Here is a 24,938-nt window from a genome sequence, read left to right on the forward strand (position 1 = left end):
ATTTATTTATTTGACAGAGAGAGAGACAGCGAGAGAGGGAACACAAGCAGGGGGAGTGGGAGAGGAAGAAGCAGGCTCATAGCGGAAGAGCCTGATGTGGGGCTCGATCCCGTAACGCCGGGATCACGCCCTGAGCCGAAGGCAGACGCTTTAACCACTGTGCCACCCTGGCGCTCCCCCCCAAAAAAAGATTTTATTTTAGGGGTGCCTGGATAGCTCAGTTGGGCACCTGCCTGTGGCTCAGGTCATGATCCCAGAGTCCAGGGATTGACTGCCTCGTCCTGCCCCTCACCCCGCTCTCGTGTGCTCAAAATTGACTTCATTTATTGGAGAGAGCATGCGCACAAGCAGGGTGGGTGGAAGGGAGGGAGAGGAATAAGCAGACCCCACGCTGAGCATGGAGCCCAATGTGGGGCACAACCCTGGGATCATGACCTAAGCTGGAACCGAGAGGTGGTTGCTCAACTGACTGAGCCCCCCCGGTGCCCCAGATCAAGACCATTTATTACAAAGAGTAGTCAAAGGCGGCCACTCCTTGTGGTTCTTGTCACACACACCGAATAGGGCCCAGACACTGTAAGAATCCTGGGGTACCCCTGCCAAGGAGCCAGCTGTTTGATGAAAGCCCCCCCGGGGGAAGTTCGGAGGTCAGTGGGAACATGGCCTGGAAGCCATGATGGAGAGGATCCCCTACATCTATTTGTTCAGGGCTAACTATGTCAAGTGCCATTTTAAGCCCTTTGTGTGGTTCTTGCCGTGAACACAAGAGGATAGTACTATTAGATTTAGGATGAAGGACCTCAAGCATGCATGCCATCTGTGCAGTCTCCGCCAGCCAGGAATTGGGATGGGAAGGGCACACAGTGTGAGCAAGGTCATGTTTTCTGCCACCATGGGACCTATGTTCTGGCCGGGGAGACAGATCCGTAACCTGACCCACTGTATTAGTTACAAATGCTTTGGGCTGCAGTGAACAGGAGAAGTGATCGCGAGCATACGCATGAGAGGTTAATTTTCCTCATTAGAGGGAGGGGGGAGGGGGAAGGGGGCTGCTGGCTTTGTTCAGAGGTTCAGAGACTGCTGTTGCTGAAGTCTCTCCGAGTCTCTGGTTTTTTCCTCATAGTCACAAGATGGAGGCCACAGCTCCAGGCATCGTGTATGAATTTGAGGCAGGAGGTCAAAACTTTCTTAGCCTGGTAGATTTCCACCTGCATCTGATTGTCTAGAGTATGTTACGTGGGCACTTGTGGCTGCAAGAGAGGCTGAGTATAGACATGTAGGGGAATATAGTTCAGTCTTAAAGAGGAAGTAAATTCTGACAGCGCTGCAACATGGATCGGTCTTGACATTATGCTAAGTGAAATAAGTCACAAAAAGATCAGTGTGTGATTCTGCTTACATGAGATAGTGTTCCAAGTCCTCAAGGTTTATCCGGAAGTGGAATTGCTGGATCGTATTTTTTCTGTTTTTAATTTTTTGGGAACTGCCTAACTTCTCCACAGCGGCTGTACCATTGTACATTCCCACCAACAGTACGTGAAGGTTCCAATTTCTCCACAGCCTTGCCAACACTCATTTTCTGTGTATTTTTAAATAGTAGCCATCCTGATGGGTGTGGATACATGCTTAAAATTCTTTTTTTTTTTTTTTTAAGATTTTTCTTTATTGGGACACCTGGGTGGCTCAGTCGGTTGAGCACCTGCCTTGGCTCAGGTCATGATCCCAGGGTCCTGGGATGGAGTCCCTGCATCGCATCGGGCTCTCTGCTCAGCAGGGAGCCTGCTTCTCCCTCTGTCGCCTCTGCTTGCCACTCCCCCTACTTGTGCACTCTCTCTTAAATAAATAAAATCCTTTTTTTTTAAAGATTTTATTTGTCAGAGAGAGACAGCGTGTGTGCATGTGCACGCTTGTGCGTCCACAGGAGGGGCAGAGAGAGAGGCACGAGCAGACTCCATGCTGAGCAGGGAGCCCATTGCAGGGCTGATCCCAGGACCCTGAGAGCATGACCTGAGCCAAAGTCAGACACTTGACTGACTGAGCTACCCAGGCGCCCTTAAAATTCTTTAAAAACATTTTTTTAAATTTATTTCTTATTTGAGAGAGAGACTGGGGGAGGGGCAAAGGGAGAGAGAAAACCTCAAGCCGACCGCGCTGAGTGCGGAGCCCAATGTGGAGTGTGATCTCACCACCCTGAGATCATGACCCGAGCCAAAATCAATAGTCGGTCACTCAACCAATGTATGCACCCCAAATTAAAAAAAAAAATTATTTAATCTCTACACCCAATATGGGGCTCGAACTCACAACCCTGAGATCAAGAGTCATGGGCTCCTGGGGCGCCTGGGTGGCACAGCGGTTAAGCGTCTGCCTTCGGCTCAGGGCGTGATCCCGGCGTTACGGGATCGAGCCCCACATCAGGCTCTTCTGCTATGAGCCTGCTTCTTCCTCTCCCACTCCCCTGCTGTGTTCCCTCTCTCGCTGGCTGTCTCTATCTCTGTCGAATAAATAAATAAAATATTTAAAAAAAAAAAAAAGAGTCATGGGCTCCTTTGTCTGAGGAGGGACCCCCTAAAATTCTTAATTCAAGAAAGAATCAAAGGCACCTAGCTGGTTAGGTCAGTGGAGCAGGTGATTCTTGATCTTGGGGTTGTGAGTTTGAGCCCCATGTTGGGTATAGAGATTACTTAAAAATAAAAATCTTAAAAAAAAAAAAAAAAAGAACCAAAGGGTGTATTTGAATATATCGTTAAGATACTGATTTGATTTATCAATGACCAAGTAACCGAGGCTTTAATAAGATAGAAGATCGATTTCCTCATATAAATATCCAAGCTGGTCTCCTGAGGTTGTTCATGGACCCAGGTGCTACTGTCTTGTTGCTCGCACAGCTCCCAGCTCAGTGGTCCTCAAAACTGTCTTTCAGCATCCCCTGGAGGGTTTTTTGAAACACAGATTGCTGGGCCCAAAGCCCGGGAGTTTCTGATTCAGCAAGTCTTGGATGGACCTGAGAATCTGCCTTTCTCACAAACTCCCAGGTGACACTGCTGCTGCTAGTCTGGGGACCACACTTCGGAAACCATTATTCTGAGGTGTGTCCTCCTTCATCTCGGTTGAAGCAAAGTCACCACCACCACCACCTTATTACAACAAGCAGGAAGGGGGACAGAGATATCATTGGAGAGCAAGCCACCTCCTTTTAAGGACTTGAGCTGGGAGTTTCCCACATCTTTTCTGGGCCTTTCCTTTGAGGAGAGCTTAGTCACATGGTCACACCTACCTGCAAGGGAGCCTGGGAAGTGTAGTCTCCAGATGGGCGGCCATTTTTGCAGCCACAACCTAGGTGGTCCTATTACCGTAAAAAGAAGGGAAAAACTAACTTTAGGGAGTATGATCAATAAAATAAAACTGGAAGGCTCAGCAAGCAAGGGTCAGGAATGCAGTGTTGTCTGGAGGCCTCAGGGTCCCCAAGACCTTTTCGGGTGATTTGCAAGATTGAAACTATTTTCATAATACTACTAAAATGTTATTTGCCACCTCCCCCTCCCCCCAATCTAGAGTTTTCCTGAGGTTATGTGATGTGTGATGACATCATTACTCAGAGCTAATCAGTATGTGCTTATATATTTCTGTGATTTAAAAGTTTTGCAATTTTAATTGCTAAATTTGTAAATATGGATAGATACAACCATGCAAACAAAAGTTCTTTGGGTTGCTGATATTTATTTAAGAGTGTAAAGGGGTCCCGAGACCAAAAAGGTTGAGAACTGCTGTATTAAGATTTATTTCCACTTACATTCAAATCTTGAATCTTTGGGCCCCAAGTGTTACGAACTGGGGCTGAAATCCCATGTGGGGGCTGACCAGTCCTTAGAGCTGCTCCCAGGCAAGTTTTTCCAAAACATCTTTACTTGGGACAATGCTGAAATTTGCCTGAGCCTTGTGCATATGGAAAACAGCAACGGTTAAGAAAGCCTCGTTAGACGTTTCCATTTCAGGAACGGGCTTACTGGAAAGAAGCACTGTCCTCATGACTCAGAGAAGACCCACGGATGACCCCGCTGTTCACCCAAGACAGGACCACACACAGACCCTTCAAATTCCCCACCCTCAAAAAAGGGCACTAGGGGGGACTCATAAGTGATTTGCTGAACTGTTTTGTCCGCATTGATCTATCAGAACAAAATGCTTGTTAACTAAACCTAGGTTGAGTTGCTCCCCACACTCCCCTGAATCTGGAACTTTGGTCCGTCCTCAGCCTGAGCCCTCTTCCACCTTGCCATAATCCTAATAAAGTCTCTCCTTACCAGGTCTGAATTTTGTTTTACTAAAGTGAATTCACATAGTATAAAACTGACCATTTTAAAGCAAATGATTCACTGACATTTAGTACAGAGTGTTGTGCGACCACCACCTCTATCTAGTTCCAGAACATTCCCGTCACTCCATGCCCATCGGGCAGTTACTTCACATGCCCCTCACCATTTGTTTTTACTTGACACTTGCAAATTGTGAACTGGAGGAGTGAATTTAATTGTTTACCCTTGATGGTTTTAGTCTTTGGGGTCAACAGTGGGTTGAATAATGGCCCCCCAAAAGATATGCCCATGTCCTAACTAACCCCTGGGAGTCTATGAACGTGACTGTATTTGAAAAAAAAAAAAAAAAAACCCACAAATATGGGCTCCAAATCAAATGGCAAATGTCCTTATCAGAGACAGAAGACAGACACCATTAGAGAGGAGGGAGGAGAGACCATGTGACCACAGAGGAAGAGACTGGGGTGATGCATTCATACCCCCAGGGACGCCTGGAGCCACCAGAAACTGCAAGAGGCAAGCAAGGATCTTCCCCTAGAGCCTTTGGACAAAGTAGTCCTGCCGACTGCTTGACTGCAGACTTCTGGCCTCCAGAACCCGGAGAGGAGAATTTTCTGTTGCTTTAAGTGACTAAGTTTGTGGTACTTTGTTTCCGAAGCCCTAGGAAACGCATACAGGACCCCAGTTTATTGTGGTGAGGTTCTTTTAGATGTCCCACTTGCATGACCCTAGACTTTTCATTATCTTCCCTCTCTTGGCACGGAGCAGAGCAAGATGAAAAAATAAGAAGAAGAGGAAGAGTAGGAAAAATACAACTCTGAGAAGCTGTGTCTGTAACTGAGACTTCTGGGGATGTCCCTCCACCCTGGGTACTCACAGCTGGGGGTCAGGGGCCCTCAGAGCTGGAACTTAGTTTGAAGCCCTTCTGACCGGTGGTTCCTACTTGGCAGGAAACAATGCAAATGTCAAGGTCCAAGTTCAAGTTCACCCGGAGCACCCAAGGCCCTGGTGGCAAAGCATTTTGGGGCTAACTCCTATCTCAGGTTCTGACGTTCCTCTGGACTTTGGCCTGAGCAGTCCCGGCCAGCTGCTGCCCAGGGGACCATGTTCATATTTCCCCTGTTGCCTTTACACATAGTTAAGTGGGGCAGTTTGCGTGAAGGATGGAGAAGAGACACAGGCTGTATTTCCACCTCAGTTTCCTTTTGTTACATAGGAAGACTTGCAGTTTTAGGCCTGAGCTTTGCATTGTCAGTAATTTACATTGTACATTACAGGAAAACAGCAGGCAGGTGCAGCTCACTCAGGTCTGAAGCAGAGAAAGGACTAAATTAAGCTTTACCCAACAGTGAAATTGGGAGTATTCAGTGATTTTTCTCCTCCAGAAGTGAGCCAGAGGCTGGCACTGCAAAACCGAGCTGTGTGGCCTTAAGCAGTTGTCTCTGCCTCTCTGAGCCCAGGTTCCTTATCTGGAAGGCAGGGATGGCAAGCAGGGACCTTAGAGCCAGCACAGCATGGAGAGAGAATACCCTGAGTTTGGAAGGAGTTGGGCCTGGGCTCTAACCTTTGTTCCATCATAAACTTTCTGTGTGAGCTGGGGAAAAAATGGGGCAGCGGGGGTACCCGTTATAGAGTCCACAAATTGATAGAAGAGATTCTGATCAGCGTTTAGACATAGGATCAGAGTAAAAAATATCATCCCATACAGGGTGGCATTTCCTTAAACTATGTTAATGTGAAATGATTTCTTACTGTGCATCACGGTCAGAAATGTCTGGAAGCCACTGGGAGACGGCCCCCATCCTCGCGTTGATTTCCAGATCACAGCCGGGAACACTCCGGAGAGCATTTCCCTTTCAGACGCAATCCCGTCTCACCCAGAGCAAACCTTTCTGGTCTCCGGGTGGCGCTGTGTTGGCGGAACTCGGCCGCCAGGTGGCGCGCATGCCCCGCCACGAGCGGATTCTGCTCCATCCGACCATCGAGGCCCAGGTTTCTTCCTGGTCCCGTGTCAACGGGAGGATCTCGTTTGCTGGCGATGGACACCCTGGCCAGGAATACAGCTCCTCGAGCAGAGTGCGGCGGGAGGGCTCTGGCAGTTGGAAGGGATGCAGCTGTCCTGAGCCCCACGCCTGCCTTCATTCTGCAATGTTCATCCAGTGCCTCTCTTTGCTCCAGAGTCGCAGCTCCTAGAGTTTGCATTCCATTGGGGAGCACAGACAAGAACCCACAGTCACAACCCCACCAGTACAGGGACGCCTAGGGCTTAGAGACAAGTGTGGTGCAGGACAGCCCAGGGTGCCGGACAGCCCATCCCGCCGCCCCCCCCCAACTGGCTGTGTGACCTTGGGCAGCTTGCTTAGCGTCTCTGTGCCTGTTTTCTCTGCTATAAAATGGGAGAATAACACCCACAGCACAGGCTTGTCGTGGGCACGAAACGAGTTAATTATTTGTAAAGCACTTAGAAAGGGCTTGGTATGTTTGTAAACCAATTGTTACAAATTCCCATTTGTAAGAGAAACTGAGGACCGAAGCAGGGTAATGAATCGCCAAAGTCCCATTTCTAAGCTCTAGGAGGATCCCTGAGTTGGGTTCGGTGATTCTGACTCCCAGCCCAGAGGCTTTTCCTCTGCATTACACTTGCAGGGGTAAAAACCCAGCTCCCTTTGCATGGTGGAGGGCAGGCAGATCCCAGAGTGAAATCCTCCAGCAGAGACCAGGGCCCAGCCACACTCGGGCCAGTAGTGGAGTCACTCGTGGAACCAGAGCAAGACCCTGTGTCTGGGTCAGTGGAACAGCTCCACAAGTAAACAAATCCTTTTCATATAATGAACTACATCCTGACTGTAATAAGAGCATGGAGGAAAAGTGAAGTGAGCTGGCCAGTAGCGGTCCTGGAGACGCCCTGCCTCTTCAGGACGGAATTGTGATGAATTCTGAAGCAAGGTTGGGCGTGGCATCAGCCCTCGCTCCAGAGACGGGAGCTAACGCGGCTGGAACGCACCGGCCAATTGCATGAACAGGTACCCTGAGTGCTCTGTCTTTTGCATCTGTGGCTCTGTGGTCTTGCCCTGAACGTACAACCATGACTTCACACAGAGTTCCCAATGACCATCTGACCAAGCATACTGGGTCCCCCACCCCCGCTCCCCTCCGTTCATGTCCTCCCAGGAGCCTCAGAATGTGAGTTATTTGGAAATAGAGTCATTGCAGACGTAATTGGTTCAGATGAGGTCCTTCCTCGGTAGGGGGCGTGAGGAACCCAATATGACAGGTGGATTTGCAAGAAGAAAAAGAAACAGAGATAGACATGCAGGGAGACGCACCATGTGAAGACAGAGTCAGGGAGGGCAGGGATGACATCACGAGCCAGGCGTGGCTGGCCGCCACCAGAGGCTGGAAAAGGTGAGGGAGGATCCTTCCCTGTAGCGCCTTCGGAGAGAACACAGCCCCGTCCACCCCGTGATTTCAGACTCGCAGCTTCCAGAACTGTGAGAGGATACCCTTCTATTGATTGAACCCCCCACAGTGGGTGGTGCTTAGCAAGAATTTGTAGGAACAGAGACGTACTGGAAAAGGGAAAACGAGCTCTTGAGATCCTGGCCAGGCAGTGCTCTTCTCTTGTGGGACAGAAACAATCTCACAGGGGCGCCCGGGGGGCTCAGTCAATTAAGGATCTGACTTCAGCTCAGGTCATGATCCTGGGGTCCTGGGATTGGCCCTGCATTGGTCTCCCTGTTCAGCTTCTCCCTCTCTCTCTCTCTGCGCCCCCCCCCCATCATGCTCCTTCTCTCACTCTTTCTTTCAAATGAATAAATAAAATCTTAAAAAAAACAACAACAATCCAATCTCATAGGACACAAACATCAGTCAAGGGCACTCTTTGGTCCTAATAGGGTAAGACAAAAAAAAAAAAAAAAAAGCCCATTTCACAATTTTCTCTAAATGCAGACAACAGGGGCACCTGGGTGGCACAGCGGTTAAGCGCCTGCCTTCGGCTCAGGGCGTGATCCCGGCGTTATGGGATCGAGCCCCACATCAGGTTCCTCCGCTATGAGCCTGCTTCTTCCTCTCCCACTCCCCCTGCTTGTGTTCCCTCTCTCGCTGCCTGTCTCTATCTCTGTCAAATAAATAAATAAAATCTTTAAAATAAATAAATGCAGACAACAAACAAGGTCACAGTACAAACCCTGAACGTACCAAACATCTCTCTCTCCTGACTAATAGGAGCGACCTTTGCTTCTTGAATGGAATCACTTCTCACTCTCTCTGGCTGGTGTGGATGGACCGCCCGGGAGGGAGAGGGGCTGTCTGTTTCATAGGCCCCTGTGAAGTCAGGCAGTGTCGTTGGAGAACAGATAACTCATCCTACCTCCTTGCCTATTTTATTTTATTTTTTTCATTTTTTAAAAGATTTTATTGATCTATTTTTGAGAGACAGAGAGAGAATGAGCAGGCGGTAGGGGCAGAGGGTGAAGGAGAAACAGACTCCCCGCTGAGCAGGGAGCACAACTCGGGGCTCGATCTCAGGACCCTGGGATCATGACCTGAGCTGAAGGTAGACGCTTAACCGACTGAGCCACCCAGGCGCCCCTCCTTCCCTATTTTAAAGGGTCCCGGATAGAGGGGGGAATACCTGCCCACCCCTCATCATTGAAATGGGTGTTGCCGTTTGTGGTAGGCTGAATAATGCCCCCCACAGATACCCAGGTCCTAATCCCCAGAACCCCAGAATAAATAAATGTTAATTTTTAGACGACAAAAAGGACATTGCCAATGGGGTTAAGCATTCCGATTTTAGTATATGTGCTGCCGAAGCGAGCACGGGGTTAAGCATTCCGAAGTAGGGAGATTATCCTGGGTGATCCAAGTGGGCCCCAAATGTAACTCCAAACATTGTTTTTTAAAAATTCAATTAGCCGGGGCGCCTGGGTAGCGCAGTGGTTAAGCATCTGCCTTCGGCTCAGGGCGTGATCCCAGCGTTCTGGGTTCGAGCCCCACATCAGGCTCCTCCACTAAGAGCCTGCTTCTTCCTCTCCCACTCCCCTTGCTTGTGTTCCCCCTCTCTCGCTGGCTGTCTCTCTCTGTCAAATAAATAAATAAAATCTTTAAAAAAAATTCAATTAGCCAACATATAGTACATCATTAGTTTTAGAGGTAGTGTTCAATGATTCATCAGTTGCATATAACACCCAGTGCCCATTACAACACGTGCCCTCCTTAATGCCCATCACCCAACTCCAAACATTCTTATAAGAGGGAAGCAAAGGGAGATTGGGACACAGAAGCGAAAGCCAGGGGACAGAAAAGCAGCTCAAAGCGGAGTCCGAGAGAGAAGATGCCACACAGCTGGCTTTGAAAATGGAGGAAGGGGCTGCAAGGCACGGAATGCAGTTCTAGAAGCTGGAAAAGGCCAGGAGATAGACCCGCCCCTGGAGCCTCTCAAGGGAGAGGGGGGTTCAACTTAAACGTAGAGGCTAAAACAAGACAAATGTATTCTCTTACAGTTCTGGAGTCCAAAGGTCCAAAGCGAACCTCACGAGCTAAAGTCAAGGCGTCGGCAGGGTTGGTTCCTTCTGGGGGTTCTAGGGCGAATCCGTTCCTTGCTTCCTGAAGTTCCCGGTGGCCGCCAGCATTCCTGGCCCCATGGTGTCACTACAGCCTCTTCCGTTGTTACCTATCCTCCTGTCTATTCTGCCGTCAGATCTCCCTCTGCCTCCTTCTTACAAACTTAGGATTACACTTAGGTTCCCCCGGATCATCTCTCCGTCCCATGACCTTTAACGTAATGATACCTGCAGAGTCCCCTTTGCCCTGCAAGCTCACATATTCACAGGCTCTGGGGGGTAGAGTGAGGACATCTTTGGGGGCCACTGTTGCCTTCTCGAATCTTCTGCCTGGGATATGGCATTTTCTCTGGTTCTGTTTGTGGGAGGGGAGAGAAAGAAACACTCTCTCAGCCCCATCCCTTCGCTACCCCCTCCATCTCTCCGCGGGGCCATGGCCCATCTCGTAGTCCTAGACGTCCAGCCCCTGTACCTGTTCTGAGCCTCCCCCGCCTCAGCGTCCGCGAACCACAGCCAGGACCGTGGGAGGAGTTTAGGGAAGTCACGTGCTGACCTTGCACCTGACCCTAGCGGATGTACTTGAGCTCAGCAGGTGAATTCACTTTCATGCCCTGACCCCACCTGGGGCAGCTCCGGTACTCCAGGGTTCAAGGGCTGTGAGGGGCGCAGGATTCGGCTCTCCTGGCCCAGCTCAGCCTTACAGACATGTTCGGGTGCAGAGATACCCCTTCCAAGACTGGAAGAAAGGAGTCTTGTGTGCAGAACAAGTCAGAGGCTGGGGGGCAGCCACTTCTGAGTCTCCCCTGATGAGTGAGAAGGCTCTGCAGGACCACTTGGCATTTTCACTGTTAGAAGCACAATTTTCCTGCTTTTTAAAACACTTTAAGGGGGCTCCTGTTGCTCTGGAAATAATGACCCAAATCCCCAATATGGTACCAAAGATATACATGGTCTCTCTCAATATTAGCTTTTGAGGCTGGTTTCAAATACCCAGCATGGGGCACCTGGGTGGTTCAGTCGGTTGGGCATCTGCCTTTGGCTCAGGTCATGATCCCGGGGTCCTGAGATCAAGCCCCCGCATTGGGCTCCCTGTTCAGCAGGGAGTCTGCTTCTCCCTCTGACCATCCTCCTTGCTCATTCCCTCCCCCCCCCAAATAATAAATTTTAAAAAATCAAATACCGAGCATGTGTGCATAGATATACACACAAATAAGTCTCCTCACCCCCTATAGACACATGAATAGAAAACACACTCAGAGACACAGACCTGCACACCCACAGGCAGCTACACAGATACGGACACACACGTGCATATAAAGCAGACACGCAAGACTGATACATACACACACTTGCACGCACACACATTTGGGTGTCATTCCTCGTGAGTCCCGGGAGGCTCTCCACCCTCCTGTTTCTCTCAGGAAGGGTGGCCTCTGTATCCACGCAACTGGACCCCGGTTGTCAGGCCAAGGAGACCCAGAGGCAATGATGTCTGCTGAAGAAGAGAAGGAATTAGGGCTTCTCTCTTCCCCTGGACACTGCCTGGCATTGGGTGACTCCTCAGTCCTCAGCACCCACAACGTGTCAGTGCTGTGTGGGCCTGGGTCCCTGGAGTCCTGCCGGGGGCTCACCCCCTCCCCTCATTCTTTCTGGTCATCTACTGGAAAAGCAAGGAACCGCTTACTTGATTTGAAAGAAGGGAAATTTGAGGCGCCCTTCTTGCAATTCTGCAGAAATTGAAAAACGGACTTAAACCCAGACAAGGCAGAGTGACTGAGTTGGAGACAGAGGTCCCGGTGTCCCCGATCCGCAGAGCCGCCCCTCCAGGGCTGCTGTCCACAGGGCCCAGGTCGGGTTGTGGACGATATTGTAGCAATGGCAACGGGAGGGATGGGCAGGGAACACAATGACCTTCTATCCACATGCCAGGGGGTGGGGGTGCGCTCTGCTGCTGCTGTGTGGGGTCTCTGTGGCACCTCCTGGGACCTTTTAGTTAAAAGGGACAAGTCGCCTCGTGTTTGAGAGACAAGTGGTTGAGAAGTTAAGTGAGGAACCGTTTACCATGCAAAGGAACTGAAGCTTTCTCTGTGCGGTTTCGGATTGGGCTTGTCCCCTGTGTGAACTCAGTCACAGAACCTGTCCCCTAGTCAGCAGCTTCCCGGCGAGGGCAGGCTCCGCGCCCGGGCTCGCTGAGAGCAGAGCGCCGCGGGGCCACCAGGGGGCGCGCCGAGCCGGGGTCTGCGGACCTGCGGAGCCAGGACGCGGGGCACCGCCTCCCCCTGGCTTCCTGCACCCTGAAGGAGGGAGACAGTCTGTTCTGGGGGTCCCCAACACCACCCTGAGGTTCGATGATTCACTAGAAAGACCTGAAGAACAAGACCTATTGTTTTAAGCCACCTAGCTTGTGCTACTTACAATAGGGACAGTCGCATAGACGCGGAGCACCCCCCACACCCCCCGCCACCATGGCTGACTTGTTCAGATTTTAGCCCCACCAGGGGGCAGACAGATCCAGTGCCTATCTGCTGTGGCCCAAGGCCCCCAGATAAACTAAGGCGCTCTTACCAGGCAGGACATTCCAAGAGCTCAGGGGTCCCTACGCCAGACCCCTCCAGGAGCCCAGGCAAAGGCCAGGCCAGTCTTTACTTCAGGCTAATTCTTTACTACATGCATAGCTAGGAAGCTGAGGAGTTGGGTCGCACAGAAGCACAGTGGCCCCGGGTATGTCTTTGATTCCAATGTTGTCCCAGCTCTTCAAGAGAGAGACGCTCATCGATCATCGACCCAGCCCCTGCGCAGTGGTGACCACACTCCCCTGGTCCGGCTTCTCACCAGAACCGGCTACGTAATTTGTGGGGTCCCTGTAACAAAAAGCAGGAAAAAGCTTTTTCCTTTCTTCCAGGGACTCTCTCTCTTGACCTGCGGTATGGTTTGGGTTTTGTCTTCTTTACACTAAAAAAAAAAAAAAAAAAAAAAAAAAAAAAAAGCGGTTAAAAAACCCGTAAGATAAAATTTACCATTTTATTTATTTATTTTTAAAGATTTTATTTATTTATTTGAGAGAGAGAGAACAAGCGGCGAGAGAGACAAAGGGAGAAGGACAGAGGGAGAGGGAGAAACAGGTTCCCTGATCTGCAGGGAGCCCCGTGAGGCTCCATCTCAGGACCCTGAGATCATGACCTGAGCCAAAGGCAGATGCTTAACTGACTGAGCCACCCACGTGCCCCTAAAATTTACCATTTTAATGTATACAGTATCCAGTTCCAGAACTTTTCCATCACCCCAGAAGGAGACCCCACACCTGTTAGTAGTCACTCCCCACTCTCCCCTCCCCCAACCCCTGGGAACCACTAATCTACCTCCGTCTCCGTGGATTTGTCTCTTCTGGGCATTTCATACACATGGAGTCTTATAGTATGTGGCCTTTTGTGTCTGGCTCCTTTCACTTAGCACCATTTTTTGAGGTTTATCCATGTCATAGCATGTGTTGGTAGGCGGCAGTTTTTTTTTTTTTTTTAAAGATTTTATTTATTTATTTGACAGAGATAGAGACAGCCAGCGAGAGAGGGAACACAAGCAGGGGGAGTGGGAGAGGAAGAAGCAGGCTCATAGCAGAGGAGCCTGATGTGGGGCTCGATCCCATTACGCCGGGATCATGCCCTGAGCTGAAGGCAGACGCTTAACCCCTGTGCCACCCAGGCGCCCCTGTTTTTTTTTTTTTGAAGATTTTATTTATGTACTCGAGAGAGAGAATGAGCAGGGGGTAGGGGCTGAGGGAGAAACAGACGCCTTGCTGAGCAGGGAGCCCGACATGGGGCTCAATCCCAGGACCCTGGGATCATGACCTGAGCCGAAGGCAGATGCTTCACCGGCTGAGCCCCCCAGGCACCCTGGTAGGCGGCAGTTTGAATAAGCAAAGGGAACTTACACACGGGGTTTGTCTTGGGCCACAGCAAGAGCTGCGGATCCTGGCACCTGCCCTCCAAATCTTAAAAGTTTATATACAGGGAGGCCTTCACGGGGCTCGGTCACCTATATGGTGCAGGTTCTCAAGGCTGTGTGTCCTTGGGGCAGCCTCTGGGAGCAGGAAAGGCACGTAGAACCCATATTCCAAGGACGGGGGAGGGGGTGAGGAGCCTTCAGTGGTCTGGGTCCAGCTCACAGGTCAACTGGTGGTCCCATCTTCTCGATGACCTTCCCCAACAGCTAGTTAATGTCCAATCCCTCAGACCCTCACAGGTGTCTGGGGGTCCCTCCTCTCAACCCAGCAAGGCTCACACCCTCTCTGTGCCTGGGTGGGACGCGGGGGTGGGAGTGGGGTTGAGAATCTGCCCTGGGGATGGGGGATAGGGGGAGGTGGGGGGTGGGGGAGGCTTGTGATCCAAGGTTCCAATTTCCCCCTCCGGTGCTCCTCATCCCATTAGGCTTCACTTACAAAACACAAATTCAAATCTAGGGACGCTTGGGCAGCTCAGTCGGTCAAGCATCCGATTCTTGATCTCAGCTCAGGTCTTGATCTCAGGGTTGTGAGTTCAAGCCCCAAGTCCTTAAAAAAAAATTCTTAAAAAAAAAGAAATAAAATCATTAAGGATTTCAAGGTGGCAACCTCAGAGCACCATACCCCAAGTGTGAGGCCCTTCTGAGTGCGGGGACCCTGGGTCCCCCCTGCCTGCTTCTCACTGTGGAGCTGGGAGCTTGTGTGGACTGCAGACTCAGCCCCAAGGCTGGCGGGGAAGCTGAGTGCCCTTGGGGAGCCAGAGGGCGTTGGGTTTGGGGGGTCACATGAGGTGTGATGCCTGAGGGCAGGAGTCAGGCAGTCCAGTTCTTCTCTTTGTCCCCTGTAGGGAGTAGATGTTTCCCCGGTGAATGAAAGAAAGAATGAATGAATGATGAATGAATCCTGCCCCCAGCACCTCACCTGGAGCCCTTACTCAATATTCCTCGTGAAAGCCCCACTGCTGGGGCTGCCCACCCCCGAGGCCGGCCGATACTGGGCTCCTGCTGGTGTAGGGCAAGTCCTGTGTCCTTTCTACTTTGCTTCTTTCATCTGCGAAAGGAGAAGTTGGAAGAAGGGATTTGTCAGGACTTCTGTGGTTCCCTTCCTGAGGTTCCTCTTCCGTGGATGGTCACTACCCTCTTCTTCCCCCAAGAAGCTTCCTGTTGGAGCTTCCTTCTGGGACAGAAAGGCGCGTCTAGAAGCCAGGCTGAGGACAGCCCCGGGGACCGTGGAAATGCTGCTGCTGCTGCTGCCGCCCCTGCTGTGGGCCGGTGAGCGGGCTGAGGGCCCGGGGTGGGGGTGGTGCGGGTCCTGACGTGGTTGCCGAGCCTCCGTGTCCCCGCAGGGTCCCTGCAGGAGGATCCAGGGTTCGAGCTCCGAGTGCAGGACTCGGTGACGGTGCAGGAGGGTCTGTGCGTTCACGTGCCCTGCTCCTTCTCCTACCCCCGGGCTGGCGGGAACAACTCTACACCCACTTACGGCGCCTGGTTCCAGACAAAGGATAATCCCAAAGCGGACGTTCTCGTGGCCACAAACAACCCAGCCAAAGGAACAAAGAGGAAGACCAGATTTCCATTCCACCTTCTCGGAGACCCTGGGGCCGGCAACTGCTCCCTGAGCATCACAGACGCCCAGAGGCGACACGGTGGAAACTATTACTTTCTCCTGGACAGGGGCCTCATGAGACACAGTTACAAAAGGAACAGGCTCACTGTGACTGTGAGAGGTAGGGAAGGTCCCCAAGGGTCAATCACGGGGCAGGGGGCACGTCCTCCAAGGCAGAAATGGACCCTTTGCAGCTCATCTTTAATGGGGAGAATGAAGCATGGTCCTTTCAGGGCTGGGGTGAATCCGACCTGTTTCAGAGACACACATGGGGGTCCCCTCTGGGGTCTGGCCTCTCCTTCTCTCCTCTCCAGCGCTGACACAGACCCCGGATATCCGGGTCAAGGAGCCGCTGGAGTCTGGCTGCCCCAGCCACCTGACATGCTCTGTGCCTGGGGCCTGTGATAAGGCAACGCCCCTCACCATCTCCTGGACAGGGGCTGCCCTCAGAGCCCCAGGGCTGGACCTGGAGGCCTCTAACTCCTCAGAGATCCTGCTCACCCCCCGCCTGCAGGACCACGGCACCAACCTCACCTGTCGGGTGACCTTCCCCAGGGCTGGCGTGAACACGGAGAGGACCATTACGCTCAACGTCTCCTGTGCGTGCAGGGCCTGGAACCGGGTGCCTGTGGGGCGGGGGCTGCAGGGAGGACACAGGGCTTATCTGTGTCAATTCCCATTCCTGTGTCTCCTCGGGGTGGGTGGCGGGGAGAAGGGCCAGCTCCGACCCCATTCATCACTGTCTCTCTGTCCCAGATGCCCCACAGAACCTGAGCATTGGTATCTCCCGACGAAATTGCACAGGTAGGTCGGAGGGCCCCCTCCCTAAGACTGGATGGGAGCAGATTCCCTGACAGAGCAGAGCCTGGGGCTCGAAGCCAAGCTGGGAGGGCCAGGGAGACACACAGGGACAGCAGAGTCGGGAAGCCCCCCTTCACTGTGTGACAGGTGATCTTTGCTTACCATTCATTATATGCAAAGACTATTTGTCACATGCATGCAAATTATGAAGAATCAGCATCCAATGAACACCCTGGTACTCACCATCCAGGTTAAGAAATAGAACAGGGGCGCCTGACTGGCTCGATCTTAGGGTCATGAGTTCGAGTCCTGCACTGGGTGTAGAGCCTACTTAAAAAAAAAAGAACAGCAATCCCACCTTTGGAACACCCTAAATGCTCCTTCCCAATTTCAGCCCCTCCGTCTGGCCTCAGGAAAAGCCATGACATTAGACGCTCTGTTACCATCCTTTCTCTATATTTTGTTTTACTTTATCTTTGATGAAGGTATAATTGATGAATAAATTGTATATATTTAAAGTGTACAACGTGATGATTCGTATACGTAGAGTCAATATGCGTTTACACTGCTAAAGGAGGCGCACAGTCCAGTTAATTAACACGTCCACGTATCTTCTATTTTCTTATAATTTTCCTAAATACGTGCCTGGCTTCTTCCACTTGGCATGATGTGATCCAGGTTCACCCCTGTTGGAGCGCGGGTCAGTGCTTCACTCCTTGTCAGGCTGAACATTATCCCGTTGTACGGAGAGACCACCATCCATCCACCTGTCTGTCCTCGGATGGACATTTGGGTCGTTTCCACCTTGTGGCTCCTGTCAACGGCACTGCTCTGAACATTTCCCTACAAGGATCTGCTGGACTCACTGCTTCCAGATCTTTCTAGGATCTACTCCTGGGAGTGGATTTGTGGGGTCAGAGCCCCCTTGATTTTTCTGATGTGGTACCACCTCGTGTTCTTGACGTTCATCCGTGTCGTAGCTGTAATTTCTGCCCCTCCTTGTCCGTAGGTATTACATGTTAGTTTCACGTTCCACTCCTTTTTTTTTTTTTTTAAGATTTTTATTTATTTATTTGACAGAGAGAGAGAGAGAGCACAAGTAGGGGAGCAGGAGAGCGAGAAGCAGGCTCCCCGCTGAGCAGGGAGCCCAGTGCGGGGCTCTACCCTAGGACCCTGGGATCATGACCTGGGATCATGACCTGAGCTGAAGGCAGATGCTTAATGACTGAGCCACCCAGACGCCCCTCACGTTCCACTCTTGAGTTGTCTGGATTTCATGATGCTGCTGCTTGGAACATTCCCCCTGTGAACAGAAGAGCATTTCTCTAGGCTGTACCTCACAAGCCCTGTTGAGCACACAGATGTCTCAGCAATCTGTGACAATGCCGATGTGACTCAGGAGGCCGGAGGGGACTCTGGTTCTGCATTTCTAACCGGCTCCTGGAGGGTGCCAGCGCTCCGAGGAGTGGGACTGTAAATTATATGCCCAGGAGCAAAACTGTGGGTGGGGGTCTCAGGGGTGTATATTTTCAATGCTCCTGGAAGAGGCTAGCATTGAATCGCTCTGGAAGGCCGCCCAAGACACTGGCAATAAACGCTGCATTTGACGGGAGGGATTTGTCGCCTGTGGAGTCAGCATGGAAGGCAGGCTTCGCTCTGAACTCCCCTTCCTCCTTTGTGAATTCTGGAATGCACAGTGTGGATGCCCTACTTATCTTAAGACAAGGGCGGGGGAGGGAAGGAGGGGAAGAGGTAGAGGTCACATCCTGAAGAGCTTTGAAGGGCTTGAATTTTGGATCCTTGAGAGAGGAGTGTTCAGTAGTTTGGGACAGAGAGGGAGAAGTGTAGTTAAGAGTGCTCGCCTCGGGAGGAGGGGGCGCTGGGTGGCTCAGTCAGTTGGGCATCTGCCTTCGGCTCAGGTCATGACCTCAGAGTCCTGGGATCCCTGGGCATCGGGCTCCCTGCTCAGCGGGGAGTCTGCTTCTCCCTCTCCTGCTCCCTCTGCTTGTGCACGTGCACTCTGTCAATAAATAAAATCTTAAAAAAAAAAAAAAGAGCACTGGCCTAGGAAAAACCAGTGTCCATCAACGGATGGATAAACACATGCAGTCTGTCGTCGTGATGAACACGATTCTGCACGAGCAGGAGCGAAGCCCCGGCAGGCGCCACAAGGCAGGAGAACCTTGAAAATGTCCTGCCACCCAACAGAAGCCAGACACAAAAGCCCATGTGGCTCATGATTCTATTTACAGGCAATGTCCAGAAGAGACCAGATCCATAGGGACAGAAAATAGGTTAGGGGTTGCCAGGGCCTGGGGGTTGGGGGGGTGGGAGAAAGGGGGGAGGCAGCTGGTGGGGGTGATGAAGATGTTCTAAAACTGAATGTGGTGATGGTTACCCCATGACTCTCTGTAAGTGGTGTGTAAATGGAATTGTCTGGTATGTGAATTACATCACCACAAAGCTGCTTACAAAAGCACTTGTGGAGATCCCTTCCCAACTTAGGAGAAATGGAGAGAAGAAATAGGACCAGGGCTTCAGAGCTTCCGGCCAGGACTCCGCTCGCGCACTCTCGCTCTCTCTCTCTCTCTCTCTCTCTCCCCCTAGAACTGAAACACCTGGGGAATGGCTCATCTCTTCCAGTCCTGGAAGGGGAATCTCTGCTCCTGGTCTGTGCTGCTGACAGCAACCCTCCCGCCACACTGAGCTGGGCCCAGGGGAGCCGGACTCTGGGCCCCTCCCAGCCCTGGAAGCCGGGGTTCCTGGAGTTGCCCCGAGTGGAGCTGGGCCACGAAAGCAGATTCACCTGCCAAGCTCAGAACTCGCTGGGCTCTCAGCACGTCTCCCTGCATCTCTCTGTGGTCTGTGAGTGTGGGGACCCCTGGGGGAGAGGCTGCCTGGGCCTGGGGAGAAGAGGCACCACTGACCCTTCTCCTCCCTCCCACAGACCCCCCGCGGCTCCTCCCCCCCTCCTGCTCCTGGGAGGGTGAGGGGCTGCACTGCAACTGCTCCTCCCAAGCCCAGCCCGCCCCCACCCTGCGCTGGCGGCTGGGGGAGGGACTGCTGGAGGGGAACCACAGCAATGCCTCCTGGACCGTCACCTCTAGCTCTGCGGGGCCCTGGGCCAACAGCTCCCTGAGCCTCAGCGGGCCGCTGGGCTCCGGCCTCAGACTCAGCTGTGAGGCCTGGAATGTGCATGGGAAACAGAGCATGGTGGTCCTGCTGCTGCCAGGTCTGGGGGCTGTCGGGAGGGAGTCTGGGTCCTAGAGAAGACGGTCTGGGGGTGGGGCTGGGGCCTGGAGGGGAAGGGGTGAGAGAGAGGAAGGGTGGGGGGCAGAGTCCTGGTTTTCTGCTGGTTGGGAGCTGAAGAACATGAGAGCCCGAGTTCCTTGGGAGGAGAGGGCACCAGGGTCCTGGGGCTCGAGGGGACTCACCCAAAACCCCACTCACCCACAGGGAAGCCGGAGTTTGGGGGAGGATTCGTTCTAGGGGCTGTCGGGGGAGCTGGTGTCGCTGGCCTGTTCAGTCTCTGCCCCTGCCTCGTCTTCTTCATGTGAGTGTTGCCCGTGGGAGAAAGGGCAAGTGCGTGGGGCAGCAGGGGTCCGAGTCCTGGGGTCCCGGGCAGCCCCAGCCAGAGGAACCTGGATGATGCCCCGGCCATGAGACTTGGGGATCCTGGCCATGCCCATTCTCACGAGTCGCCAGGCTCGGTACATTCCCTCCTGTCAGCCTCTTAAGCAGGGGCGGTAGTGAGTCAGCCGAGCTGCTGACAGATCCTGGCCTCCCCCTCAGGGTAAAGATCTTCAGGAAGCAGAAACCCGGCGGGAAGGATGCCACCTGCACGTTGGGTCCCCTCTCCTGGGTGAGTGATGAGCCCTCTGTCCGTCAGGATGCCATGTGGCCACCACCCTAGGATGGCCACAGCCACAACCCTCTAGATGACTTTGGTTGTCATGCCCCAAACAGGCTTTTGTTCCCCGGTCCCCGTGAACTCAGTCACCCAGGCCAGTGACCTCCCGTCTGCCAGGGCCTGGCATGGGGCAGCTATTCCAGAAGGTGCCAGACACCGGGGCCAGAGAGACCTGGGTGTTAATCTCGGCCCTGTCAACAACTCAGCGTGTGATTTTTGGGGTATTTACTTAGCCTCAGTTTCTCCACCTGATAAATGGGGATAATTGTGTCTCCCTAATGGCTTGTGAGGAATCTAGGAGCCTGGCAATTGATTATCAAGGGCGAGGCATTATTATTCTCAAATACTTACTGCATGAATGAATGGGGGCACACCCAATGTTTGAGGAATGAATAGATGAAAGACTAAGCGCTCAGTTTCCAGGTTTGCTGGCTATCTGCCAGCTCCCATTATCCTAACTGGACCTCCTTCTTTCCCCTCCATTCAGGGTTACCAGCATGAGTACCCGTTAGGCACGCCCCTAGCCTGCCTGCCCCCAGCCCTGGCCGCTCCCACCTTGGAGGAGGAGCAGGACCTTCATTACGCCTCCCTCACCTTCCACGGGCTGAGGCCCTGGAAGCCTCAGGACCTGAAGGGCCCCAGCACGACCGAGTACTCAGAGATCAAGATCTGCAAGCGATGACCACTGGCTCCAGCGAGCTCCCGTGACCTCTGGGTAGAGGGCCCAGGGTTTCTCAAGAAGGGAGACATCGGGGGACAATTCCTGAGAGAATAGTTTTCCATGGAAACGGGTTGCCAACTAGTGAGTGGGAATCCCACTGGTGTGGTGATGGGCAGAACGGGGCTCAAATTTCAGCCGGTCACCAATTACAAGGCCAAGTTCGAGCAAGTCGCTTTACTTCCCAGTCTCCCCCTCTGTAAAAGTGGACGCAGTAAACCTGACTCACAGGGTTGCTGTGGGGCGTCAAGGTGGCGATGAAGATGAAGGATCCAACAGGGGTGCAGGTCAGAGAGCACCCTGCCCCAGCTCCCGCCCCTTCCCAGGGCAGCCTACCTGGTGGAAGGGTCTGCTCTGACGGGGACCACTCTGTAGGGCTGTTCTAGCTCCGGAGGCCACCCTCCCCCGCCCCCCGGGGCAGAGGCCGCAGTTCTCCCTCTGCCCCAGCTGCCTCCTCCTTCCCTCCACAAGGAGGATCCCTGACCCCCAGGGCCCTTCCTCAGGAACACTCTCAGCCTGCTTCCTGGGAACCCAACTTGTGTATTTTCACCACACAGAAAATCAGTTACGGGTTTCCTGAAATAAACGACAGGTTATCTAAATTATATACCTTCTTCTTTATATGTGCCAGATGTCTTGGTTCCCTTCAACGGTGTCTTCTTTTTGTAGAATTGGCTTATGAAATTCCTTGCAGTGACGGTCTGTTGTCCGTTTACCTTGTAATATCGTGTTAACCTTAAAATAAAAACGGCCAGCTACTTCACCAGCAAAAAATGGATTTTGGGGGGGAATCAAACAGCTGTGGGGGGAAAAAAAAAAAAAGCTGTCCTCAAAACTGTAGGTAAGCCTGAGGAAAAGACAGAGGAAGGCCTTTACAAAGAAAAGGAGCGCACGGGGAAGGCTGTTATAAACTAAAAGTCCATTGGACTCAAGGGGTGGAGTGTCGGCAGTATACTGGCTTCTCATTGGCTGAGCTGCTGGGGGCGGGGCGGAAATAAAAAAGCCGGGCTTCCTCACGCTGGGATAGCAGAGTAGTGACCCCGTCCACTATCAAGTCCGTGCAAGGCCAAGGCTGTCTCTTTCAGTTGGGTCTGCAATCGACTATGCGTGGTAGGGCATGCGAGCGCTCCCCGCCGAAACTGCCCACATCATTTCAGCGCGGTTTCTTGTTATTAATTTTCACTGTAGTGTTTGCAGTGGTCACATACAATTTATTTATTCTTTCCTTTGAATGTCCATTTACTTTTTCTCCCCATTGTGTCCATTAATGAGAAAACATGCTCACCCTCAGCATCGTGATCCAATAGAGTGTCAAGGGGCGCCTGGCTGGGTCAGTCGGTGGAGTGAGTGACTCTTGAACTCGGGTTCGTGGGTTCGAGGCCCACATTGGGTGTAGAGATTACTTAAAAATAAAATTCTTTAAACAAAATTTTCATGTGTCAAATTCCATCTTTCACGGCACCATTTGCTTTGTCCTTCTTCAGGATTACGCTGCGTCTCCTGATCAACGACTTTTAAAAACAGTGCCTACCCACAAAATAGGAGCATTGTTCTCATTTCTTATTCTTTTCTTCAACACTGTACAGGATGATTCCATCTGTTCCCATGCTGGTATTTAGTGACGTTCATGTAAAAGAATAAAATTCTTTAGGGATTAAAATCCTTTTGGAAAGGTCATCATGGAAATGATGCAGTAACTATCCACTTCAAATCAGAAATTCTCTTTCTGTTCTAAGTAATATATCCTTTAAGAATAGCTTTGACAGGGGCGCCTGGGTGGCTCAGTCCGGGAAGCATCTGCCTTCGGCTCAGGTCATGATCTCCGGATCCTGAGTTGAAGCCCATTGTTGGGCTCTCTGCTGAGCAGAGAATCTGCTTCTCCCTCTCCCTCTGTGCTCACTTGCTCTCTCTCAAATACATAAATAAAATCGTAAAAAAAAAAAAAAAAAAAAAAAGGATAGCCTTGACATGTAAAGAGATAAATTTTTCATCAATTATTTCTTTAACATATTCAGGAAGGTTTTTTTGTTTGTTTTTTTGTTTTTTAAGATTTATTTACTTATTTGAGAGAAAGAATGAACGGGACGGGCAGAGGGAGAGGGAGAGAGAATCTCAAGCAGACTCTACCAAGTGCAGACCCTGACCTGGGGCACCATCTTGTCACCCCGACATCACAACTTTAGCCGAAATCAAGAGTTGGGTGCTTAACTGACTGCGCCACCCAGGTGTCCGAAGAAGTTCCTGTAAACACAGAGCATTTAACACTGTTTTCTGTTCTTTCAATCTGCATAATTCTATTGCTAAACAGATACTGGAAGTTGTAAGTAAAAAAATAAAATAGGCTTCCCAACATGGATTACTTTATTTATTTTTAAAAAGATTTTAATTTTTTGAAAAGATTTTATATTTAAGTAATCTCTACACCCAGCATGGGGCTTGAACTCACAACCCCGAGATGAAGAGTCGCACGTTCCACCAACTGAGCCAGCCAGGCATCCCCATGGCTTATTTTAAAAATCAAGAATTTGGGCAGCCTTTCTTCAGAATTAAAATATAATTTCAGCACTTAAACACCCTGAGGATTTTCCCAACTTTATTCATTAAAGAGAGCCACTGGGGGGTTTGAATGAGAGAGAATTGAAAAATACTGCATGGCAACAAATCACAAGTTCTTTCATCCTTCAGTTGCAACAGCACAAAGAGTCAGTAAGAGAACAATTTCCTGACACTTACTTCAGCGCCAGTAGAAGAGCCAGCAAGGCTGTTTGAGCAGCATCCTGTAGAAAGGCAGGCGGCCAACGCCTCCCACAGAATCATTCCAGCCGCACTCCTGCTCTGAATGAACATTGCCTACATCTTCCACAAACATGCACCAAAATTTGTATTTGTAGTATCTCCCATCAAAAGCGGTAAAATTCTTCCCGTTAACTTCCAACACAGAGTGAAAAAATAAGACAACAGGCTCAACATAAAGTTGCTGATGATAAGCCCCACGTCCCCAAACCCAGGCGTCCAGTTTGGGCTCACCCTGACGCGGAATCTGAAACGAGGCACTCAGGAATCGCCCTGATCAGCACTAATCAGGTAATCTGCCTGACGGGCCCCTGAAGGAACGCGATCTTGCAACAAACAACCTGGTTTTGGCCTCCTATAACTTCCTTGTTCCTGCCCCTTTCTGCCCAGAGAAGTCTTCCGCTTTGTCCAGCTCCCTGCAGTGCCTTTCTATTTGCCCCATTGGATGCTGCCTGATTCATGAATCTTTTTTTAAAAAAAGATTTTATTTATCTATTTGTCAGAGAGAGAGCGAGCACACGTGCACAAGCAGGGGGAGAGGCAGGCAGAGGGAGAGGGAGAAGCAGGCTCCCCGCCGAACAGGGAGCCCAATACAGGACTCAGTCCCAGGATTCTGGGATCATGACCTGAGCTGAAGGCAGATGCTTAACTGACTGAGCCACCCAGGCGTCCTGTAGTAAAAATTATTAAAACAAAACAAAACAAAACAAAACAAAAAACAAAAGACAAACCACCACCAGCCCCTGCACCACGAACATCTGATTAACTTTGGGCTAGAGTTTCACCTGGGGACAGAGGTGAGTTGTAGAGGACAAAGAATGGGTCCAGCCACCGTTCACCGCGTGGTGGCATGGGAGTCATTCCCACTCCCCTGGGCCGTGTGATTCTTATCTAAAGCAGATGACAACACCCTCCTCTTGCAGAGTTGGGGGAATAAAATGCCAGGACCCACAAGGTCCAGAACCTGGGCAGACAGACAAAAAGCAGGTTCGGAGGCAGAGGGAAACTGTCTACACTCTCCCTGATCCACCTGGTCGTGTGATTCTCCTGCTGCCTGAGCAGCATGGGGTTCTGGCTGGCTTTGCTCGCTCAGAGACGAGGGTGGAGGACAGAGGGGCTGCGGGGACCGGGCAAGTGCACCAAGTGACAGGGGGATGGGAGGGCCAGATGTTGACACTGACCATCCCATGACCATCTGGGGCCCTGAAGGGCAGCTAACATCTCTCTTCTT

The 24,938-nt window shown here is 51.5% G+C and overlaps 1 protein-coding gene across 1 annotated transcript; it reads left to right on the top strand.

Annotated features, from left to right (window-relative positions):
* The first annotated feature begins 15,048 nt into the window (after nucleotides 1-15,048).
* SIGLEC11 (sialic acid binding Ig like lectin 11) lies at nucleotides 15,049-22,340 on the top strand. Its single transcript, XM_048223770.2, has 9 exons — nucleotides 15,049-15,151; nucleotides 15,226-15,606; nucleotides 15,800-16,084; nucleotides 16,242-16,289; nucleotides 18,894-19,151; nucleotides 19,234-19,518; nucleotides 19,743-19,839; nucleotides 20,079-20,148; nucleotides 20,684-22,340. The coding sequence occupies exons 1-9, from the start codon at nucleotides 15,115-15,117 to the stop codon at nucleotides 20,876-20,878; spliced, it is 1,656 nt and encodes a 551-aa protein (XP_048079727.1). The 5' UTR covers nucleotides 15,049-15,114; the 3' UTR covers nucleotides 20,879-22,340.
* The last annotated feature ends 2,598 nt before the right edge of the window (nucleotides 22,341-24,938 follow it).

This window comes from Ursus arctos, unplaced genomic scaffold, assembly GCF_023065955.2.
Source record: "Ursus arctos isolate Adak ecotype North America unplaced genomic scaffold, UrsArc2.0 scaffold_19, whole genome shotgun sequence".
NCBI lineage: Eukaryota > Metazoa > Chordata > Mammalia > Carnivora > Ursidae > Ursus > Ursus arctos.